General features: G+C 43.8%; 1 protein-coding gene across 1 annotated transcript in view; it reads right to left on the bottom strand.

The window, feature by feature from the left end:
- Positions 1-884: 884 nt before the first annotated feature.
- Positions 885-19,928, bottom strand: part of EPG5 (ectopic P-granules 5 autophagy tethering factor) — a 143,464-nt gene continuing 124,420 nt past the window's right edge. The window contains exons 39-44 of the mRNA XM_069747033.1: positions 11,734-11,878; positions 9,513-9,755; positions 8,407-8,626; positions 7,208-7,423; positions 6,625-6,739; positions 885-2,040 (exon numbers count right to left, since the gene is read on the bottom strand). Of these exons, the coding sequence (XP_069603134.1) occupies positions 1,858-2,040; positions 6,625-6,739; positions 7,208-7,423; positions 8,407-8,626; positions 9,513-9,755; positions 11,734-11,878 (1,122 nt within the window). The 3' untranslated portion in view covers positions 885-1,857. The remainder of the gene's footprint in view (positions 2,041-6,624; positions 6,740-7,207; positions 7,424-8,406; positions 8,627-9,512; positions 9,756-11,733; positions 11,879-19,928) is intronic.

Raw genomic sequence — 19,928 nt, 5'->3', positions numbered from 1 at the left:
GGGGGGTTTCTTGGGGGGTGGGGGGATGGGTTTTGGAGAATGGACGTCCGGCGGGATGCCAAGAAGAGGAAAAAAAGGCCATAAACTTTTATGGACCTTGCTGTATAGGAAAGGCCACAAACTTTGGTGGGACCTGGTGTGATAGGCCACAAACTCTCGTGGGACCTGGTGTGATAGGCCACAAACTTTCGTGGGACCTTTGGGGGAATGGTGGTGGTATAGTTTAGGAGGAAAAAAAAAAAAAAATTATAAAAAAAAAATAAATATATAAAATTTAAAAATATATAAAAATATATGATTAAGTTCGGCCAGGTGGCCTATTTACTTTGTTTAGGGCAGTTGGCCGACTTGTTTATTTTTCTAGGGATGAATGCGTGGGTATGTGTGTATGAGGGGGAAAAAGGATATAGGTTGAGGTCTCTTCCCTTGCTGGGGGTATTAATGAAATGGAGGAACATTTTGTTTGTATAAATCTGCTGGACATTGGACTTTTTGGGGATTGTAAATAATTTGTTTTGAGTTTGTCTGTAAGCTTTGCCTGTAAGTTTTGTTTGGTACTTTTATAATAAAAAGAGATACAGGATCAGTAACGTATGTACACAGTGACTGCACCAGCAGAATAGTGAGTGCAGCTCTGGGGTATAATACAGGATGTAACTCAGGATCAGTAATGTAATGTATGTACACAGTGACTGCACCAGCAGAATAGTGAGTGCAGCTCTGGGGTATAATACAGGATGTAACTCAGGATCAGTAATGTATACACACAGTGGATCAGCTTGTTATTAGGGGGAACGTACCCTTTCAGTTACATGTGTTCGGCTTCTGTACAGAACAGGTACGTGGATTGATTTGTCCCCAACAAATGGCTGACAAGAAGCCAGTTACATAATGATGAAAGCCCTTTTTATAAATAAATCACATATACATCATACATCACTTCCACTAGTAACTACAGACACATAATACACATATACATTTCTGGTTTGGCAATTAACCCTTTAGCTGCTGACCCTTTTAGTCCATCTTCCAAACTATCCAATAACATCACTACATCCCACTTCTGTCCTTCAGGCACAGCGGATCATGGCATCTTTTTTTTTGGCACTGTCACTCTATATTCAGGGGATTGTGTAAATTGCCATCAAGTAGTCATAAACAACTGTATAGGAACAATTAAAGGGCAACTCCGACTGCAACGGATATTCACATTACTGGTGCGGGAAACATTCCTCCAATGGTGATAAAATAATTAACATTTGCTAAATACACTTTTATATTCTATGTCTCTGCCATCATGTCTCGGGAAGGAGCGCAGACTTTATACACTTTTCCCTGCGCCCGCTGTCGCCCATCAGAGGAATATTTCTACTTCTCCCTCTTCTTCACAAAAATTTAATATAATACTGCCCTCTTCTGGACACAGATATAACTACACCAAAAAAAAAATGGCTGTAATTTGGAATGAATTGTGCCTCTGGCAAAACAGAAGAAAAGCAGCCTGACGGCAATCACGTCATGTCATCCCATTTTTAGCCTGCATTAGTAATCAGATTAAAAAGAACATTTTTTTTAGTGGAGAGCCCCTTTAAGGCGGCACATGCCTGAATCGTATTGGCAATTTCCGTTCCCATCTCGGTCCTTTACGGATGACTCTTATACATAATATATCTCTTTCCTGCTGCTCCACCAGACTCGACACGTGGATAACTTTTCTTCCTTTGACTATTGCACACACATAAACATCAATACGTCATTTTTTGTTCTAAAAACATGAAACGTGTGGGGAAACAAAGTAGTCACCGAAACATGGAGGGATAGAAAAAAAACGAGTCCCAGATGCGGGATCTTTCCCGGTTATCGGATGATGTTCAGATAATGCACTTCTGGGTACAGGGAGTTGATGAGGAGGGCTAGCAGCGTGTTCCCGTCCTGAAGACAGTGGCCCGGGTACTGGATAAACTGAACGGCCTGCGAGATCTGCTCCTGGTACTCCGCATACTGTTTCCCGGAGCTCAGGGACTCCACGGTATTCAATGCCTGGAATATAGAAATACAGATTACCTTATGGGTGAAGACATCACTAACATTGTGTCAAGGTCGCCTCATTTGGCTCTTAGTGATTGGAAATCCTGAAGTCGACCAGCACTGCTGATCTCCATTGCTTCATTTATTCATTAATTCCCCCCTTATATACAGGGTGCTCTGAGTTTTCATGTTTTCCTCTCCATCCCCCCAGTAATATAGGCTGGATGTGCGGCCTGTGTGTCCAGGGTGCTGCTGTCTTCACTAGGCCTCTTGTATCAGCACAGCTTCATTCCTGGACTGATTCCTCCTTCTACTGACCATCAGCGATCTTTTCTAACTGGAACTGGCACTTATGCTTAGGGTGTTTGATGCTCCTCGTCTCTCCATAATCGGCCTCCACTGTGCTTTCCTCTCTATTTTCAGGCTCTGATCTGCCCTCCCCGAACACTTAGTTACATTACTACTTACTACAGTCTCTGATGTGCCATATACAACCTCCAATACCTTTACCCTGCTGGTAACATTAAAGCACCACTCCAGAGGGTTTTTTTTTTTAGCACTGGAGTGGTGCTTTAAATCTAAGCCTCCTGCCCCAGTCATACACTCACCCTCCGGCGTCTTCACCGTTTTCCAGTTCCGCTCCACTCCTGCGGCGTCATCTTGTGACAGTATCTTCTGACTGGCCAGAAGCCAGAGGCGATGTCACAAGCTCTCAATACAAGTCTATGAGGCCAGAACGAGGCGGTCATTGACTTGTATTGAAAAGTGACCTCGGCGCCGCTCTGTGAAACACTGGAGCTGCAGACAGGTCGCTTTTCGTCGCATGTCGTCAATTTTGATAACTTTTTGCTTTATTTATGGGTCTAGGTGTCATAGAGAAAAATAAAAAAATCCATAAAGACATCTCCTGAGAGGGGACATATCACCCTCACATTGAACATATGGGATCTATAATATAACGCTGGGAGCGTCACTCTGTCCGAAGCCTTTATAGACTGCGCAGGCGCAAGCGCCGGTGCAGTCTGGCCCCCACAGAGTAACGCTCCCAGGAGATCGCGGTATGCGTAAGCACTGAACGCATACCGCGATCTCCACCGGAGAGTCAGGGACCGCCAAGAGGGTAAGTATAGTCACCTTTCCCCGTTCCAGCGCTGCGTGCGGCTCCGTCTCCCGGCTCCTCTGCTGTGACAGTTCAGAGGGCAAGATGACGCGCTTAATGCGCGCCGGCGCCGCCCTCTGACCAGTCACAGGCAGAGGAGCCGGAGTGTGTCTTCAAGAAAATGGCACCGGAAAGCGCGGACTGCGCAGGCGCCGATTCCTGCTGCCGGAATCGGCGCCTGCGCAGTCCGCGCTTTCCGGCGCCATTTTCTTGAAGACACACTCTGGCTCCACTGCAGGTGTGTCTTCAAGAAAATGGCGTCGGAAAGCGCGGACTGCGCAGGCGCCGATTTTGGCAGCAGGAATCGGCGCCTGCGCAGTCCGTGCTTTCCGGCGCCATTTTCTTGAAGACACACTCCGGCTCCACTGCAGGTGTGTCTTCAAAAAAATGGCGCCGGAAAGCGCGGACTGCGCAGGCGCCGATTCCGGCAGCAGGAGGACGAAGAAAATGGGCGGAAAGGAATGGCGTAAGTAACAAATTGCTGTGGCATGAAGCTGTGGCACTTCATGCCACAGCAATTTGTTATTTACGCCACCTGATTCCTTTCCGCCGCCATTTTCTTGGTCCTGCTGCCGGAATCGGCGCCTGCGCAGTCCGCGCTTTCCTGCACCATTTTCTTGAAGACACACTGCCGGCGCCATTTTCTTGAAGACACACTGCAGGTGTATCTTCAAAAAAATGGCGCCAGAAAGCGCGGACTGCGCAGGCGCCGATTCCGGCAGCAGGAGGACGAAGAAAATGGGCGGAAAGGAATGGCGTAAGTAACAAATTGCTGTGGCATTTCATGCCACAGCAATTTGTTATTTACGCCACCTGATTCCTTTCCGCCGCCATTTTCTTGGTCCTGCTGCCGGAATCGGCGCCTGCGCAGTCCGCGCTTTCCGGCGCCATTTTCTTGAAGACACATTGCCGGCGCCATTTTCTTGAAGACACACTGCAGGTGTGTCTTCAAGAAAATGGCGCCGGAAGCACGGACTGCGCAGGCGCCGATTCCGCCAGCAGGAGGACCAAGAAAATGGCGGCGGAAAGGAATCAGGTGGCGCAAGTAACAAATTGCTGTGGCATGAGGCTGTGGCACTTCATGCCACAGCTATTTGTTACTTACGCCACCTGATACGGGGCATATACTATGGAGCATCTTATGGAGCAGCGTATGGGGCATATGGATGGGAGCAGCAAATTAAAGAACGGTGCCGCAGGATGGGAGCAGCACATGACAGAACGGGGGCGCAGGATGGGAGCAGCACATGACAGAATGGGGGTGCAGGATGGCAGCAGCACATGACAGAACGGGGGCGCAGGATGGGAGCAGCACGTGACAGGATGGGAGCAGCAAATGACAGAACGGGGGCGCAGGATGGGAGCAGCACATGACCGAACGGGGGCGCAGGATGGGAGCAGCACATGACAGAACGGGGGCGCAGGATGGGAGCAGCACATGACAGAACGGGGGCGCAGGATGGGAGCAGCACATGACAGAACGGGGGCGCAGGATGGGAGCAGCACATGACAGAACGGGGGCGCAGGATGGGAGCAGCACATGACAGGATGGGAGCAGCAAATGACAGAATGGAGGCGCAGGATGGGAGCAGCACATGACAGAACGGGGGTGCAGGATGGGAGCAGCACATGACAGAACGGGGGCGCAGGATGGGAGCAGCACATGACAGAACGGGGGCGCAGGATGGGAGCAGCACATGACAGAACGGGGGTGCAGGATGGGAGCAGCACATGACAGAACGGGGGCGCAGGATGGGAGCAGCACATGACAGAACGAGGGCGCAGGATGGGAGCAGCACATGACAGGATGGGAGCAGCAAATGACAGAATGGAGGCGCAGGATGGGAGCAGCACATGACAGAACGGGGGTGCAGGATGGGAGCAGCACATGACAGAACGGGGGCGCAGGATGGGAGCAGCACATGACAGGATGGGGATGCAGGACGGAGCAGCACATGACAGAATGGGGGCGCAGGATGGAGCAGCACATGACAGGATGGGGACGCAGGATGGAGCAGCACATGACAGGATGGGGACGCAGGATGGAGCAGCACATACCAGGATGAAGACCATATACCAATATAAATGCTCGCCACCCGGGCGTAGAACGGGTTCAATAGCTAGTTAATTATAACTGGGGATCCAGTGTATCCCCCTGCAGCCGGCAACAACAGTCCTTAGCATAGTTCCTCTGAAGTAATAATGAGGCCGCTATATCTCCACATACTAATAATGCCCCCTTTATGTCTCTACATAGTAATAATGCCCCCTTTATGTCTCTACATAGTAATAATGCCCCCTTTATGTCTCTACATAGTAATAATGCCCCCTTTATGTCTCTACATAGTAATAATGCCCCCTTTATGTCTCTACATAGTAATAATGCCCCTTTATGTCTCTACATAGTAATAATGCTCCCATTGTTCCTCTACATAGTAATGATACCCCTGTTATGTCTCCATATAGTAATAATGCCCCATTGTTCCTCCACATAGTAATATTGCCCCTTTATGTCTCTACATAGTAATAATGCCCCCTTTATGTCTCTACATAGTAATAATGCTCCCATTGTTCCTCTACATAGTAATATTGCCCCTTTATGTCTCTACATCGTAATAATGCCCCCTTTATGTCTCTACATCGTAATAATGCCCCCTTTATGTCTCTACATAGTAATAATGCTCCCATTGTTCCTCTACATAGTAATAATGCCCCCTTTATGTCTCTCCATAGTAATAATGCTCCCATTGTTCCTCTACATAGTAATAATGCCCCCTTTATGTCTCTACATAGTAATAAAGCCCCCTTTATGTCTCTACATAGTAATAATGCTCCCATTGTTCCTCTACATATTAATAATGCCCCCTTTATGTCTCTACATAGTAATAATACCCCTGTTTTGTCTCCACATAGTAATAAAGCCCCCTTTGTTCCTCCACATAGTAATAATACCCCGGTTATGTCTCCATATAGTAATAAAGCCCCCTTTGTTCCTCCACATAGTAATAATACTGTCTCAATTTAGTAATAAAGCCCCCTTTAGTAATAATGCAGCAGTATGAGGCAGCTTGCAGAATGCCAAGGTAACGGAGCAGGGATCGGATGGCTTTCTACTTTGCCACAGACTTTAACAGTAGCCGTGCCTTGAGAAAACAGATCACTGAAGGTTAAGTGGATTGTATGTGGCCCACTGCCAGTACTGGCCCATTTGGCATTTGTCTGGCACTGAATGCAGGGGAACATGTAATTACTGGACTGTGCACACTAGGCTTACAGACCCTAATAAATCAGGCAATGCTGGGATATTTCAGCTCTGAAGCCTGCAGAATAGTGAATACTGCCCTGAGCAGTAATAAAACAATAAGGACCTCAGGATCTGTGCAAGAAAAGACCGCACTTACACGTCTGATCTGAATATAATAAAGTTATACAGGTACCTGCTGAGCTTTTGGTGACAGATGCGGGCCAGTCCCTGCCTTAAGGCGCACTTTATTTTCAGCAGGAATCTGGGCTAAAACAAAGGCTGCCAGACTGCGAGCGATAATCCTAAATCTGAAATGAGCATAAAACAAGAGATCATACGGCACGCTCTAAAGAGACCTCACAAGCTCAGCTCACTTAGAAAACTACGGCTATGTACAAAGGGTAGGAAGCTGTAAATCTATATGCAATACTGCATAGCAATAATCTGTGTTTTCGGGGGTCTTTTCCATCCTTATCACTTCACATGGTGTATTGAGCGGTCCCTTGCTTGTGGGGATGCTACTGCTGCACTCTCACGTAATCAGGTGTCTTTCTACCCCTGCTCCTCCTCCCCTCTCACAGCATGCACTTGTAGACACAGAAATAAACTGCAGCTGCATCCCCCTCCTCGCTCTCTTATTTCCTGGAAATTGCTAGACAGATTTTTGTGGGACTTTTTAGGTTTCTGAACATTTACAGATGTCTTCAGGTAAGGAAACATGATCTAACTGTTGCTGAGATATAGCGAAGATGTCACTTACGACAAGGAGGCCTTACCTGGCTGAGAGAGGAGACTTTCTTCCAAGGCCGATCGCCCCCAGGATACCAGTAGACATTCTTTCCTCACTGAGGAGGCAGAGGCGAGCCTGGACTGAGACCAGGGTCCGGAGGACATGCTCGGTCACTTCAATGTCATTCTGCTCCACCTGAATCAGAGACAACTGCAGAATCTTATGGATCCACAGGAAGAGTTTGGGTTCTTCATTGACGGAGCTAAAAATGGAGAAAAAACAAACAGGATTTTTGGTACTTAGTGTAAAATCCATTTTCCATAGCCTTCATGGGGAACACTGGAAGCCATGGGTGTATATTGCTACCACCAGGAGGAAGAAAAACCATGCCTGGGGGTCCGTAGGAGGGAGAACTGTGCCCCCCAATAAAGGCTGAGAGAAAGGGATGCTCGCAGCAGCCATGAGGGACGCGTCAAAGGCAGAAATTACACTGTGGATTGTACGGTGTGTCCTTCGTGGATAACAACCTAAAGGTGGAGGACAACCACACCACCGGAAAGATAATAAAGACCTGATCCAGGTTGTGTCTGCCTCCGAATGACACTGTTAAAACTGCCTCATCTCTGAGAAATTGGGATAGCCTACCCGGCAGAGCCAACACTCTTTTTTTTTTTTATACCTAATGTTACACCTCCTAGTGGCAGGGTTTATATCCTGTGCCCCCAATGCAATTAAGAACTGAAATATTATGGGTCTGAGAAGGTGCCAACACATCATATTTTTTTTTTTGCCACCACTGTAACTGTACCAGCGCGATGAAACATGTCCCCGGGTCTTTTTATTTTTTTACTGCAAAGACAACGTGATAAAAACAAACTTAAAAAAAATGGCGGAATGTTATTTTTTTTTTCTTTTAAATTTTGGTATTTTTTTACCGTTTTTTTTTTTTATTGCATTATATGGTAAAATGAATGGTGTAATTCAAAAGCTAAAACACGTCCTGCAGAAAACAAGAAAACAAGCCCTCTTACAGATAAGTTGATAGAAGAAGAATGAAAAAAAAGTACGATTCCTAGAATATGGGTAGGAGAAAAAAAAATAAAGGGGCCAAAAAACAAACAAAACGTAAGTAATTAAGGAACCGCACCAATTGGCGCTTGCAGGAAGAGGCCTCCAAATCCTGGTAAATCCCCTTGCAGCCCACTTACAGTCTACGGGATGTGAGGTTTTATATGGGGTTTTTACCTCGGCTGCGCCTGCTCTATCCACTTGGAGATTTTCACCAGGATCCGCAGCTCGTTGGCGAGGGTCTGTTCTTGGTTCAGACATTGCAGAACGTACACGTGAAGCGTCAGGTAACTGCCCAGGGTGAGGCATTCTTGGAGAAACTCCTCAGTAGTAAGTTCGGGCACCTGCAAGGACGCCAGGATCGGGCCCCAGCCTGGGTTCTGGTTGTGCAGGGTCTCTGGGAATGAAATGAATAGGGGGGACGACGTTAAACACCATTCTACATATTCAGTATACGGTAACTATAAGTAGATGGAAGGGTCCTGGGTTGTGTTTTTGTAAATAGTCCAGTGCTGCATTCACAATTCTGCCTGTCGTCAAACACACCTATGCATGGTGTTTAGTATGAGATGACACTCAGAATACAAGAGAACAAGCTCTGTGCAGAAGCGGATGAGATGCTGGCAGATTGTGAATGCAGCTCTGAAGTATAACACAGATAGGAAAGTGGCAGAGTAGGAATGGGGGAACGGTAAGTGACATCAGGACTACAGATCACAGTCTGTCACGGTCATCCTACCCCTGTGCTGCCTCCATTGCCAGGGGAGGATGAAGCAGGAACTTTTCCTCGTGTTATCACCCTCCTATCAATCATTTGCATTGAGGATACACGTTGCATACAGGTGTTCAGGGGGTCCTCTGAGAGACTAGCATTGCCGGTGCTGGAAGGAATCAACCCTCCGGGACCCTCACTGATCAGTACAGTGTTCCCCTGGGACCCTCTAGCAATCAGCAGTGATCTATGGGGGCGAGGTGCAGCAATAACAGAGGACAGGGCAGCTCCTCTGCAGACAGAGAAAAGCTCTAGGTAAATGCTTGCATCAAGATATCAGGAAGCCCCCTCTGTTACCTCCCGTAAAGTGCATATAAGAAGCGTTATCCGAACTGGACAGCCCCTTTAAGTGTGATGAATGAAAACAACAGATTATGTGACCTAAGCAGATGTAATGAAAGCTTCATGCATCACCGCTGGATGGTGGAGAGGAGACAACAGTCGTCCCCCTATAAAAGAAGAACAATGTGACGGCACCAATTGTCATACAGAGAGCGGAGGAGCTGCTTACCGTCTCTGAAGTACGCCAGTATACAGGCTTCAGTCGCCTCCGCCATGTGTTTAATCGATGCCAAGCTCTGGCACGCTGCTGTTAAGAGCGGCATCACCATCATGCCTTGTACTTTGCTATCAATCCACTTCAGCAGAGCTCCACGCAGAGATTCAGCGGTGGTCACACTGGCGTTATTCATCACCATCAGGAGCTCCATGAACAAACTGCTTAACGCCATGTGACGCTTCTGGACCTCCAGATCTAGAAAATAGGACAGAGCAGGATAGACAGAGTTACATCCTGTATTATACTCCAGAGCTGCACTCACTATTCTGCTGGTGCAGTCACTGTGTACATACATTACATTACTAATCCTGAGTTACATCCTGTATTATACTCCAGAGCTGCACTCACTATTCTGCTGGTGCAGTCACTGTGTACATACATTACATTACTGATCCTGAGTTACATCCTATATTATACTCCAGAGCTGCACTCACTATTCTGCTGGTGCAGTCACTGTGTACATACATTACTGATCCTGAGTTATATCCTGTATTATACCCCACAGCTGCACTCACTATTCTGCTGGTGCAGTCACTGTGTACATACATTATATTACTGATCCTGAGTTACATCCTGTATTATACTCCAGAGCTGCACTCACTATTCTGCTGGTGCAGTCACTGTGTACATACATTACATTTCTGACCCTGAGTTACATCCTGTATTATACCCCAGAGCTGCACTCACTATTCTGCTGGTGCAGTCACTGTGTACATACATTACATTACTGATCCTGAGTTACATCCTGTATTATACTCCAGAGCTGCACTCACTATTCTGCTGGTGCAGTCACTGTGTACATACATTACATTACTGATCCTGAGTTACATCCTGTATTATACTCCAGAGCTGCACTCACTATTCTGCTGGTGCAGTCACTGTGTACATACATTACATTACTGACCCTGAGTTACATCCTGTATTATACCCCAGAGCTGCACTCACTATTCTGCTGGTGCAGTCACTGTGTATATACATAACATTACTGATCCTGCACTTATCCTGTATTATACCCCAGAGCTGCACTCACTATTCTGCTGGTGCAGTCACTGTGTACATACATTACATTACTGATCCTGTACTTATCCTGTATTATACCCCAGAGCTGCACTCACTATTCTGCTGGTGCAGTCACTGTGTACATACATTACATTACTGATCCTGTACTTATCCTGTATTATACCCCAGAGCTGCACTCACTATTCTGCTGGTGCAGTCACTGTGTACATACATTACATTACTGATCCTGCACTTATCCTGTATTATACCCCAGAGCTGCACTCACTATTCTGCTGGTGCAGTCACTGTGTACAGACATTACATTACTGATCCTGTACTTATCCTGTATTATACCCCAGAGCTGCACTCACTATTCTGCTGGTGCAGTCACTGTGTACATACATTACATTACTGATCCTGAGTTACATCCTTTATTATACCCCAGAGCTGCACTCACTATTCTGCTGGTGCAGTCACTGTGTACATACATTACATTACTGATCCTGAGTTACATCCTTTATTATGCAGTAAAAGAGAAGAAACTAATGCGGCACTCACCCCGAATTTGCTGTGAAGATTGTGATCTTTAATGGAGAAAGATGAAAATTACATCCATCAGGACATCAGGTACATATGAGGGTGCGGTATAGGAGCACGGACGACGGCCGTTTCGCACACACAGGTGCTTCTACGGGTCCAGAAGCACCTACGGGTAGAAGCACCTGTGTGTGCGAAACGGCCGTCGTCCGTGCTCCTATACCACACCCTCATATGTACCTGATGTCCTGATGGATGTAATTTTCATCTTTCTCCATTAAAGATCACAATCTTCACAGCAAATTCGGGGTGAGTGCCGCATTAGTTTCTTCTCTTTTACTGCATACCGATTACTCTCTGGACATTCATGCAGAGCACCATTACCCTTTACGATTGTGACGCCTGAATAAACAGCTGTCCATTAACAGTCCTGCATGCTTGGAAACATTCTGCTCTAGTGCCGTTCTGCTCCCTATACTATTACATCCTTTATTATACCCCAGAGCTGCGCTCACTATTCTGCTGGTGCAGTCACTGTGTACACAGCTACAGAAATTGGAAGCTGAGCTGAGATCAGTGGTGGTAAATCTTTCCTATCAGATAGTGTAGCATCACTCAGAGGTAGCAGATCTCCCACCTGGAGGGCTGAAGATGACAATATCGTCCAGTAGTTTGGACATCTCCTGCTCTAGGGCAGAAACGCTGATCTTCCCATTCTGTTCCAAGGAGCCCATAAACTGGACCATCTGCTGAATGTAGATCCGGCATTTAGGGGTCACGTCCTGGGAAATAAACAGCAATTTAAGGTGAACGTGTGAGCGGAGGGAGCGGCAGAAGTGAAAGTTACAACGCTCCAGCATGTGCGCTCCGAGGATCCATGCAATCAATGTAAACTAAGGTGACAGAAAGTGGGTCTTGGCGATTCTTTGCTACTGAAAAAATTAGCTTGGTGTCAGCTGTGCAATACACGGTTTATAGTGGGGTCAGCTCCTGGGCCTTCTACAGATAGTGAAGGAGCGTGACAGCTGTACAAGGATTAAAGAAAGCAATTATTAATTCTAAAAAATATATACAGTACCTGCAAACTAAAACCTATTTATAACATTGGTACTGTGACATCAATATATTTATTATTTACATATTATATATTTATTATCTCTAAACAGTGACATCACAGTGTATATCATTACTGTACTGTGACATCACTGTGTGTATTATCTCTGTACTGTGACATCACTGTGTTTATTATCCCTGTACTGTGACATCACTGTGTATTATCCCTGTACTGTGACATCACTGTGTATTATCCCTGTACTGTGACATCACTGTTTATTATCCCTGTACTGTGACATCACTGTTTATTATCCCTGTACTGTGACATCACTGTGTGTATTATCCCTGTACTGTGACATCACTGTTTATTATCTCTGTACTGTGACATCACTGTTTATTATCTCTGTACTGTGACATCACTGTGTATATTATCCCTGTACTGTGACATCGCTGTGCATTATCCCTGTTCTGTGACATCACTGTGTATATTATTTCTGTACTGTGACATCACTGTGTATTATCCCTGTACTGTGACATCGCTGTGTTTATTATCCCTGTTCTGTGACATCACTGTGTATATTATTTCTGTACTGTGACATCACTGTGTATTATCCCTGTACTGTGACATCACTGTGTATTATCCCTGTACTGTGACATCACTGTGTGTATTATCCCTGTACTGTGAGATCACTGTGTATTATCCCTATACTGTGACATCACTGTGTATTATCCCTGTACTGTGACATCACTGTGTGTATTATCCCTATACTGTGAGATCACTGTGTATTATCCCTATACTGTGACATCACTGTGTGTATTATCCCTATACTGTGACATCACTGTGTATTATCCCTGTACTGTGACATCACTGTGTATATTATCCCTGTACTGTGAGATCACTGTGTATTATCCCTATACTGTGAGATCACTGTGTATTATCCCTGTACTGTGACATCACTGTGTGTATTATCCCTATACTGTGACATCACTGTGTATTATCCCTGTACTGTGACATCACTGTGTGTATTATCCCTATACTGTGACATCACTGTGTATTATCCCTATACTGTGACATCACTGTGTATTATCCCTGTACTGTGACATCACTGTGTATTATCCCTGTACTGTGACATCACTGTGTGTATTATCCCTATACTGTGACATCACTGTGTATTATCCCTGTACTGTGACATCACTGTGTGTATTATCACTGTACTGTGACATCACTGTGTATTATCCCTGTACTGTGACATCACTGTGTGTATTATCCCTGTACTGTGAGATCACTGTGTATTATCCCTATACTGTGACATCACTGTGTATTATCCCTGTACTGTGACATCACTGTGTGTATTATCCCTATACTGTGACATCACTGTGTATTATCCCTGTACTGTGACATCACTGTGTGTATTATCCCTATACTGTGACATCGCTGTGTATTATCTCTGTACTGTGACATCGCTGTGTATTATCCCTGTACTGTGACATCGCTGTGTATTATCCCTGTACTGTGACATCACTGTGTATTATCCCTATACTGTGACATCACTGTGTATTATCCCTGTACTGTGACATCACTGTGTTTATTATCCCTGTACTGTGACATCACTGTTTATTATCTCTGTACTGTGACATCACTGTTTATTATCCCTGTACTGTGACATCACTGTTTATTATCCCTGTACTGTGACATCACTGTGTATTATCCCTGTACTGTGACATCACTGTTTATTATCTCTGTACTGTGACATCACTGTTTATTATCTCTGTACTGTAACATCACTGTGTTTATTATCCCTGTACTGTGACATCACTGTTTATTATCTCTGTACTGTGACATCACTGTTTATTATCCCTGTACTGTGACATCACTGTTTATTATCCCTGTACTGTGACATCACTGTGTATTATCCCTGTACTGTGACATCACTGTGTTTATTATCCCTGTACTGTGACATCACTGTTTATTATCTCTGTACTGTGACATCACTGTTTATTATCCCTGTACTGTGACATCACTGTTTATTATCCCTGTACTGTGACATCACTGTGTATTATCCCTGTACTGTGACATCACTGTGTATTATCCCTGTACTGTGACATCACTGTTTATTATCTGTGTACTGTGACATCACTGTTTATTATCTCTGTACTGTGACATCACTGTTTATTATCCTTGTACTGTGACATCACTGTTTATTATCCCTGTACTGTGACATCACTGTTTATTATCCCTGTACTGTGACATCACTGTTTATTATCCCTGTACTGTGACATCACTGTGTGTATTATCCCTGTACTGTGACATCACTGTTTATTATCTCTGTACTGTGACATCACTGTTTATTATCTCTGTACTGTGACATCACTGTGTATATTATCCCTGTACTGTGACATCGCTGTGCATTATCCCTGTTCTGTGACATCACTGTGTATATTATTTCTGTACTGTGACATCACTGTGTTTATTATCCCTGTACTGTGACATCGCTGTGCATTATCCCTGTTCTGTGACATCACTGTGTATATTATTTCTGTACTGTGACATCACTGTGTATTATCCCTGTACTGTGACATCGCTGTGTTTATTATCCCTGTTCTGTGACATCACTGTGTATATTATTTCTGTACTGTGACATCACTGTGTATTATCCCTGTACTGTGACATCACTGTGTATTATCCCTGTACTGTGACATCACTGTGTGTATTATCCCTATACTGTGAGATCACTGTGTATTATCCCTATACTGTGACATCACTGTGTGTATTATCCCTATACTGTGACATCACTGTGTATTATCCCTGTACTGTGACATCACTGTGTGTATTATCCCTGTACTGTGACATCACTGTTTATTATCCCTGTACTGTGACATCACTGTGTGTATTATCCCTATACTGTGACATCGCTGTGTATTATCTCTGTACTGTGACATCACTGTGTGTATTATCCCTGTACTGTGACATCACTGTGTATTATCCCTGTACTGTGACATCACTGTGTGTATTATCCCTATACTGTGACATCGCTGTGTATTATCTCTGTACTGTGACATCGCTGTGTATTATCCCTGTACTGTGACATCGCTGTGTATTATCCCTGTACTGTGACATCGCTGTGTATTATCCCTGTACTGTGACATCGCTGTGTATTATCTCTGTACTGTGACATCGCTGTTTATTATCCCTGTACTGTGACATCACTGTGTATTATCCCTGTACTGTGACATCACTGTGTTTATTATCCCTGTACTGTGACATCACTGTTTATTATCTCTGTACTGTGACATCACTGTTTATTATCCCTGTACTGTGACATCACTGTGTATTATCCTTGTACTGTGACATCGCTGTGTATTATCCCTGTACTGTGACATCACTGTGTGTATTATCTCTGTACTGTGACATCACTGTGTTTATTATCCCTGTACTGTGACATCACTGTGTATTATCCCTGTACTGTGACATCACTGTGTATTATCCCTGTACTGTGACATCACTGTGTTTATTATCCCTGTACTGTGACATCACTGTTTATTATCTCTGTACTGTGACATCACTGTTTATTATCCCTGTACTGTGACATCACTGTTTATTATCTCTGTACTGTGACATCACTGTTTATTATCCCTGTACTGTGACATCACTGTGTATTATCCCTGTACTGTGACATCACTGTTTATTATCTGTGTACTGTGACATCACTGTTTATTATCTCTGTACTGTGACATCACTGTTTATTATCCTTGTACTGTGACATCACTGTTTATTATCCCTGTACTGTGACATCACTGTTTATTATCCCTGTACTGTGACATCACTGTTTATTATCCCTGTACTGTGACATCACTGTGTGTATTATCCCTGTACTGTGACATCACTGTTTATTATCTCTGTACTGTGACATCACTGTTTATTATCTCTGTACTGTGACATCACTGTGTATATTATCCCTGTACTGTGACATCGCTGTGCATTATCCCTGTTCTGTGACATCACTGTGTATATTATTTCTGTACTGTGACATCACTGTGTATTATCCCTGTACTGTGACATCGCTGTGTTTATTATCCCTGTTCTGTGACATCACTGTGTATATTATTTCTGTACTGTGACATCACTGTGTATTATCCCTGTACTGTGACATCACTGTGTATTATCCCTGTACTGTGACATCACTGTGTGTATTATCCCTGTACTGTGAGATCACTGTGTATTATCCCTATACTGTGACATCACTGTGTATTATCCCTGTACTGTGACATCACTGTGTGTATTATCCCTATACTGTGAGATCACTGTGTATTATCCCTATACTGTGACATCACTGTGTGTATTATCCCTATACTGTGACATCACTGTGTATTATCCCTGTACTGTGACATCACTGTGTATATTATCCCTGTACTGTGAGATCACTGTGTATTATCCCTATACTGTGAGATCACTGTGTATTATCCCTGTACTGTGACATCACTGTGTGTATTATCCCTATACTGTGACATCACTGTGTATTATCCCTGTACTGTGACATCACTGTGTGTATTATCCCTATACTGTGACATCACTGTGTATTATCCCTATACTGTGACATCACTGTGTATTATCCCTGTACTGTGACATCACTGTGTATTATCCCTGTACTGTGACATCACTGTGTGTATTATCCCTATACTGTGACATCACTGTGTATTATCCCTGTACTGTGACATCACTGTGTGTATTATCACTGTACTGTGACATCACTGTGTATTATCCCTGTACTGTGACATCACTGTGTGTATTATCCCTGTACTGTGAGATCACTGTGTATTATCCCTATACTGTGACATCACTGTGTATTATCCCTGTACTGTGACATCACTGTGTGTATTATCCCTATACTGTGACATCACTGTGTATTATCCCTGTACTGTGACATCACTGTGTGTATTATCCCTATACTGTGACATCGCTGTGTATTATCTCTGTACTGTGACATCGCTGTGTATTATCCCTGTACTGTGACATCGCTGTGTATTATCCCTGTACTGTGACATCACTGTGTATTATCCCTATACTGTGACATCACTGTGTATTATCCCTGTACTGTGACATCACTGTGTTTATTATCCCTGTACTGTGACATCACTGTTTATTATCTCTGTACTGTGACATCACTGTTTATTATCCCTGTACTGTGACATCACTGTTTATTATCCCTGTACTGTGACATCACTGTGTATTATCCCTGTACTGTGACATCACTGTTTATTATCTCTGTACTGTGACATCACTGTTTATTATCTCTGTACTGTAACATCACTGTGTTTATTATCCCTGTACTGTGACATCACTGTTTATTATCTCTGTACTGTGACATCACTGTTTATTATCCCTGTACTGTGACATCACTGTTTATTATCCCTGTACTGTGACATCACTGTGTATTATCCCTGTACTGTGACATCACTGTGTTTATTATCCCTGTACTGTGACATCACTGTTTATTATCTCTGTACTGTGACATCACTGTTTATTATCCCTGTACTGTGACATCACTGTTTATTATCCCTGTACTGTGACATCACTGTGTATTATCCCTGTACTGTGACATCACTGTGTATTATCCCTGTACTGTGACATCACTGTTTATTATCCGTGTACTGTGACATCACTGTTTATTATCTCTGTACTGTGACATCACTGTTTATTATCCTTGTACTGTGACATCACTGTTTATTATCCCTGTACTGTGACATCACTGTTTATTATCCCTGTACTGTGACATCACTGTTTATTATCCCTGTACTGTGACATCACTGTGTGTATTATCCCTGTACTGTGACATCACTGTTTATTATCTCTGTACTGTGACATCACTGTTTATTATCTCTGTACTGTGACATCACTGTGTATATTATCCCTGTACTGTGACATCGCTGTGCATTATCCCTGTTCTGTGACATCACTGTGTATATTATTTCTGTACTGTGACATCACTGTGTTTATTATCCCTGTACTGTGACATCGCTGTGCATTATCCCTGTTCTGTGACATCACTGTGTATATTATTTCTGTACTGTGACATCACTGTGTATTATCCCTGTACTGTGACATCGCTGTGTTTATTATCCCTGTTCTGTGACATCACTGTGTATATTATTTCTGTACTGTGACATCACTGTGTATTATCCCTGTACTGTGACATCACTGTGTATTATCCCTGTACTGTGACATCACTGTGTGTATTATCCCTATACTGTGAGATCACTGTGTATTATCCCTATACTGTGACATCACTGTGTGTATTATCCCTATACTGTGACATCACTGTGTATTATCCCTGTACTGTGACATCACTGTGTGTATTATCCCTGTACTGTGACATCACTGTTTATTATCCCTGTACTGTGACATCACTGTGTGTATTATCCCTATACTGTGACATCGCTGTGTATTATCTCTGTACTGTGACATCACTGTGTGTATTATCCCTGTACTGTGACATCACTGTGTATTATCCCTGTACTGTGACATCACTGTGTGTATTATCCCTATACTGTGACATCGCTGTGTATTATCTCTGTACTGTGACATCGCTGTGTATTATCCCTGTACTGTGACATCGCTGTGTATTATCCCTGTACTGTGACATCGCTGTGTATTATCCCTGTACTGTGACATCGCTGTGTATTATCTCTGTACTGTGACATCGCTGTGTATTATCCCTGTACTGTGACATCACTGTGTATTATCCCTGTACTGTGACATCACTGTGTATTATCCCTGTACTGTGACATCACAGTGTATATTATCCCTGTACTGTGACATCACTGTTTATTATCCCTGTACTGTGACATCACTGTGTATTATCTCTGTACTGTGACATCACTGTGTATTATCTCTGTACTGTGACATCACTGTTTATTATCCCTGTACTGTGACATCACTGTGTGTATTATCCCTGTACTGTGACATCGCTGTGTATTATCCCTGTACTGTGACATCGCTGTGTTTATTATCCCTGTACTGTGACATCGCTGTGTATTATCCCTGTACTGTGACATCGCTGTGTATATTATTTCTGTACTGTGACATCGCTGTGTTTATTATCCCTGTACTGTGACATCAATGTTTATTATCCCTGTACTGTGACATCACTGTGTATTATCCCTGTACTGTGACATCACTGTGTGTATTATCCCTGTACTGTGAGATCACTGTGTATTATCCCTATACTGTGACATCACTGTGTATTATCCCTGTACTGTGACATCACTGTGTGTATTATCCCTATACTGTGAGATCACTGTGTATTATCCCTATATTGTGACATCACTGTGTGTATTATCCCTATACTGTGACATCACTGTGTATTATCCCTGTACTGTGACATCACTGTGTATTATCCCTGTACTGTGACATCACTGTGTATTATCCCTATACTGTGACATCACTGTGTATTATCCCTATACTGTGACATCACTGTGTATTATCCCTGTACTGTGACATCACTGTGTGTATTATCCCTATACTGTGACATCACTGTGTATTATCAATGTACTGTGACATCGCTGTGTGTATTATCCCTGTACTGTGACATCGCTGTGTTTATTATCCCTGTACTGTGACATCACTGTGTTTATTATCCCTGTACTGTGACATCACTGTTTATTATCTCTGTACTGTGACATCGCTGTGTTTTATATCTCTGTACTGTGACATCGCTGTGTTTATTATCCCTGTACTGTGACATCACTGTGTTTATTATCCCTGTACTGTGACATCACTGT

This window comes from Ranitomeya imitator, chromosome 1, assembly GCF_032444005.1.
Source record: "Ranitomeya imitator isolate aRanImi1 chromosome 1, aRanImi1.pri, whole genome shotgun sequence".
NCBI lineage: Eukaryota > Metazoa > Chordata > Amphibia > Anura > Dendrobatidae > Ranitomeya > Ranitomeya imitator.
Note: the sequence above shows the minus strand (reverse complement) of the source record. Positions and strands in the feature narration are given on the sequence as shown.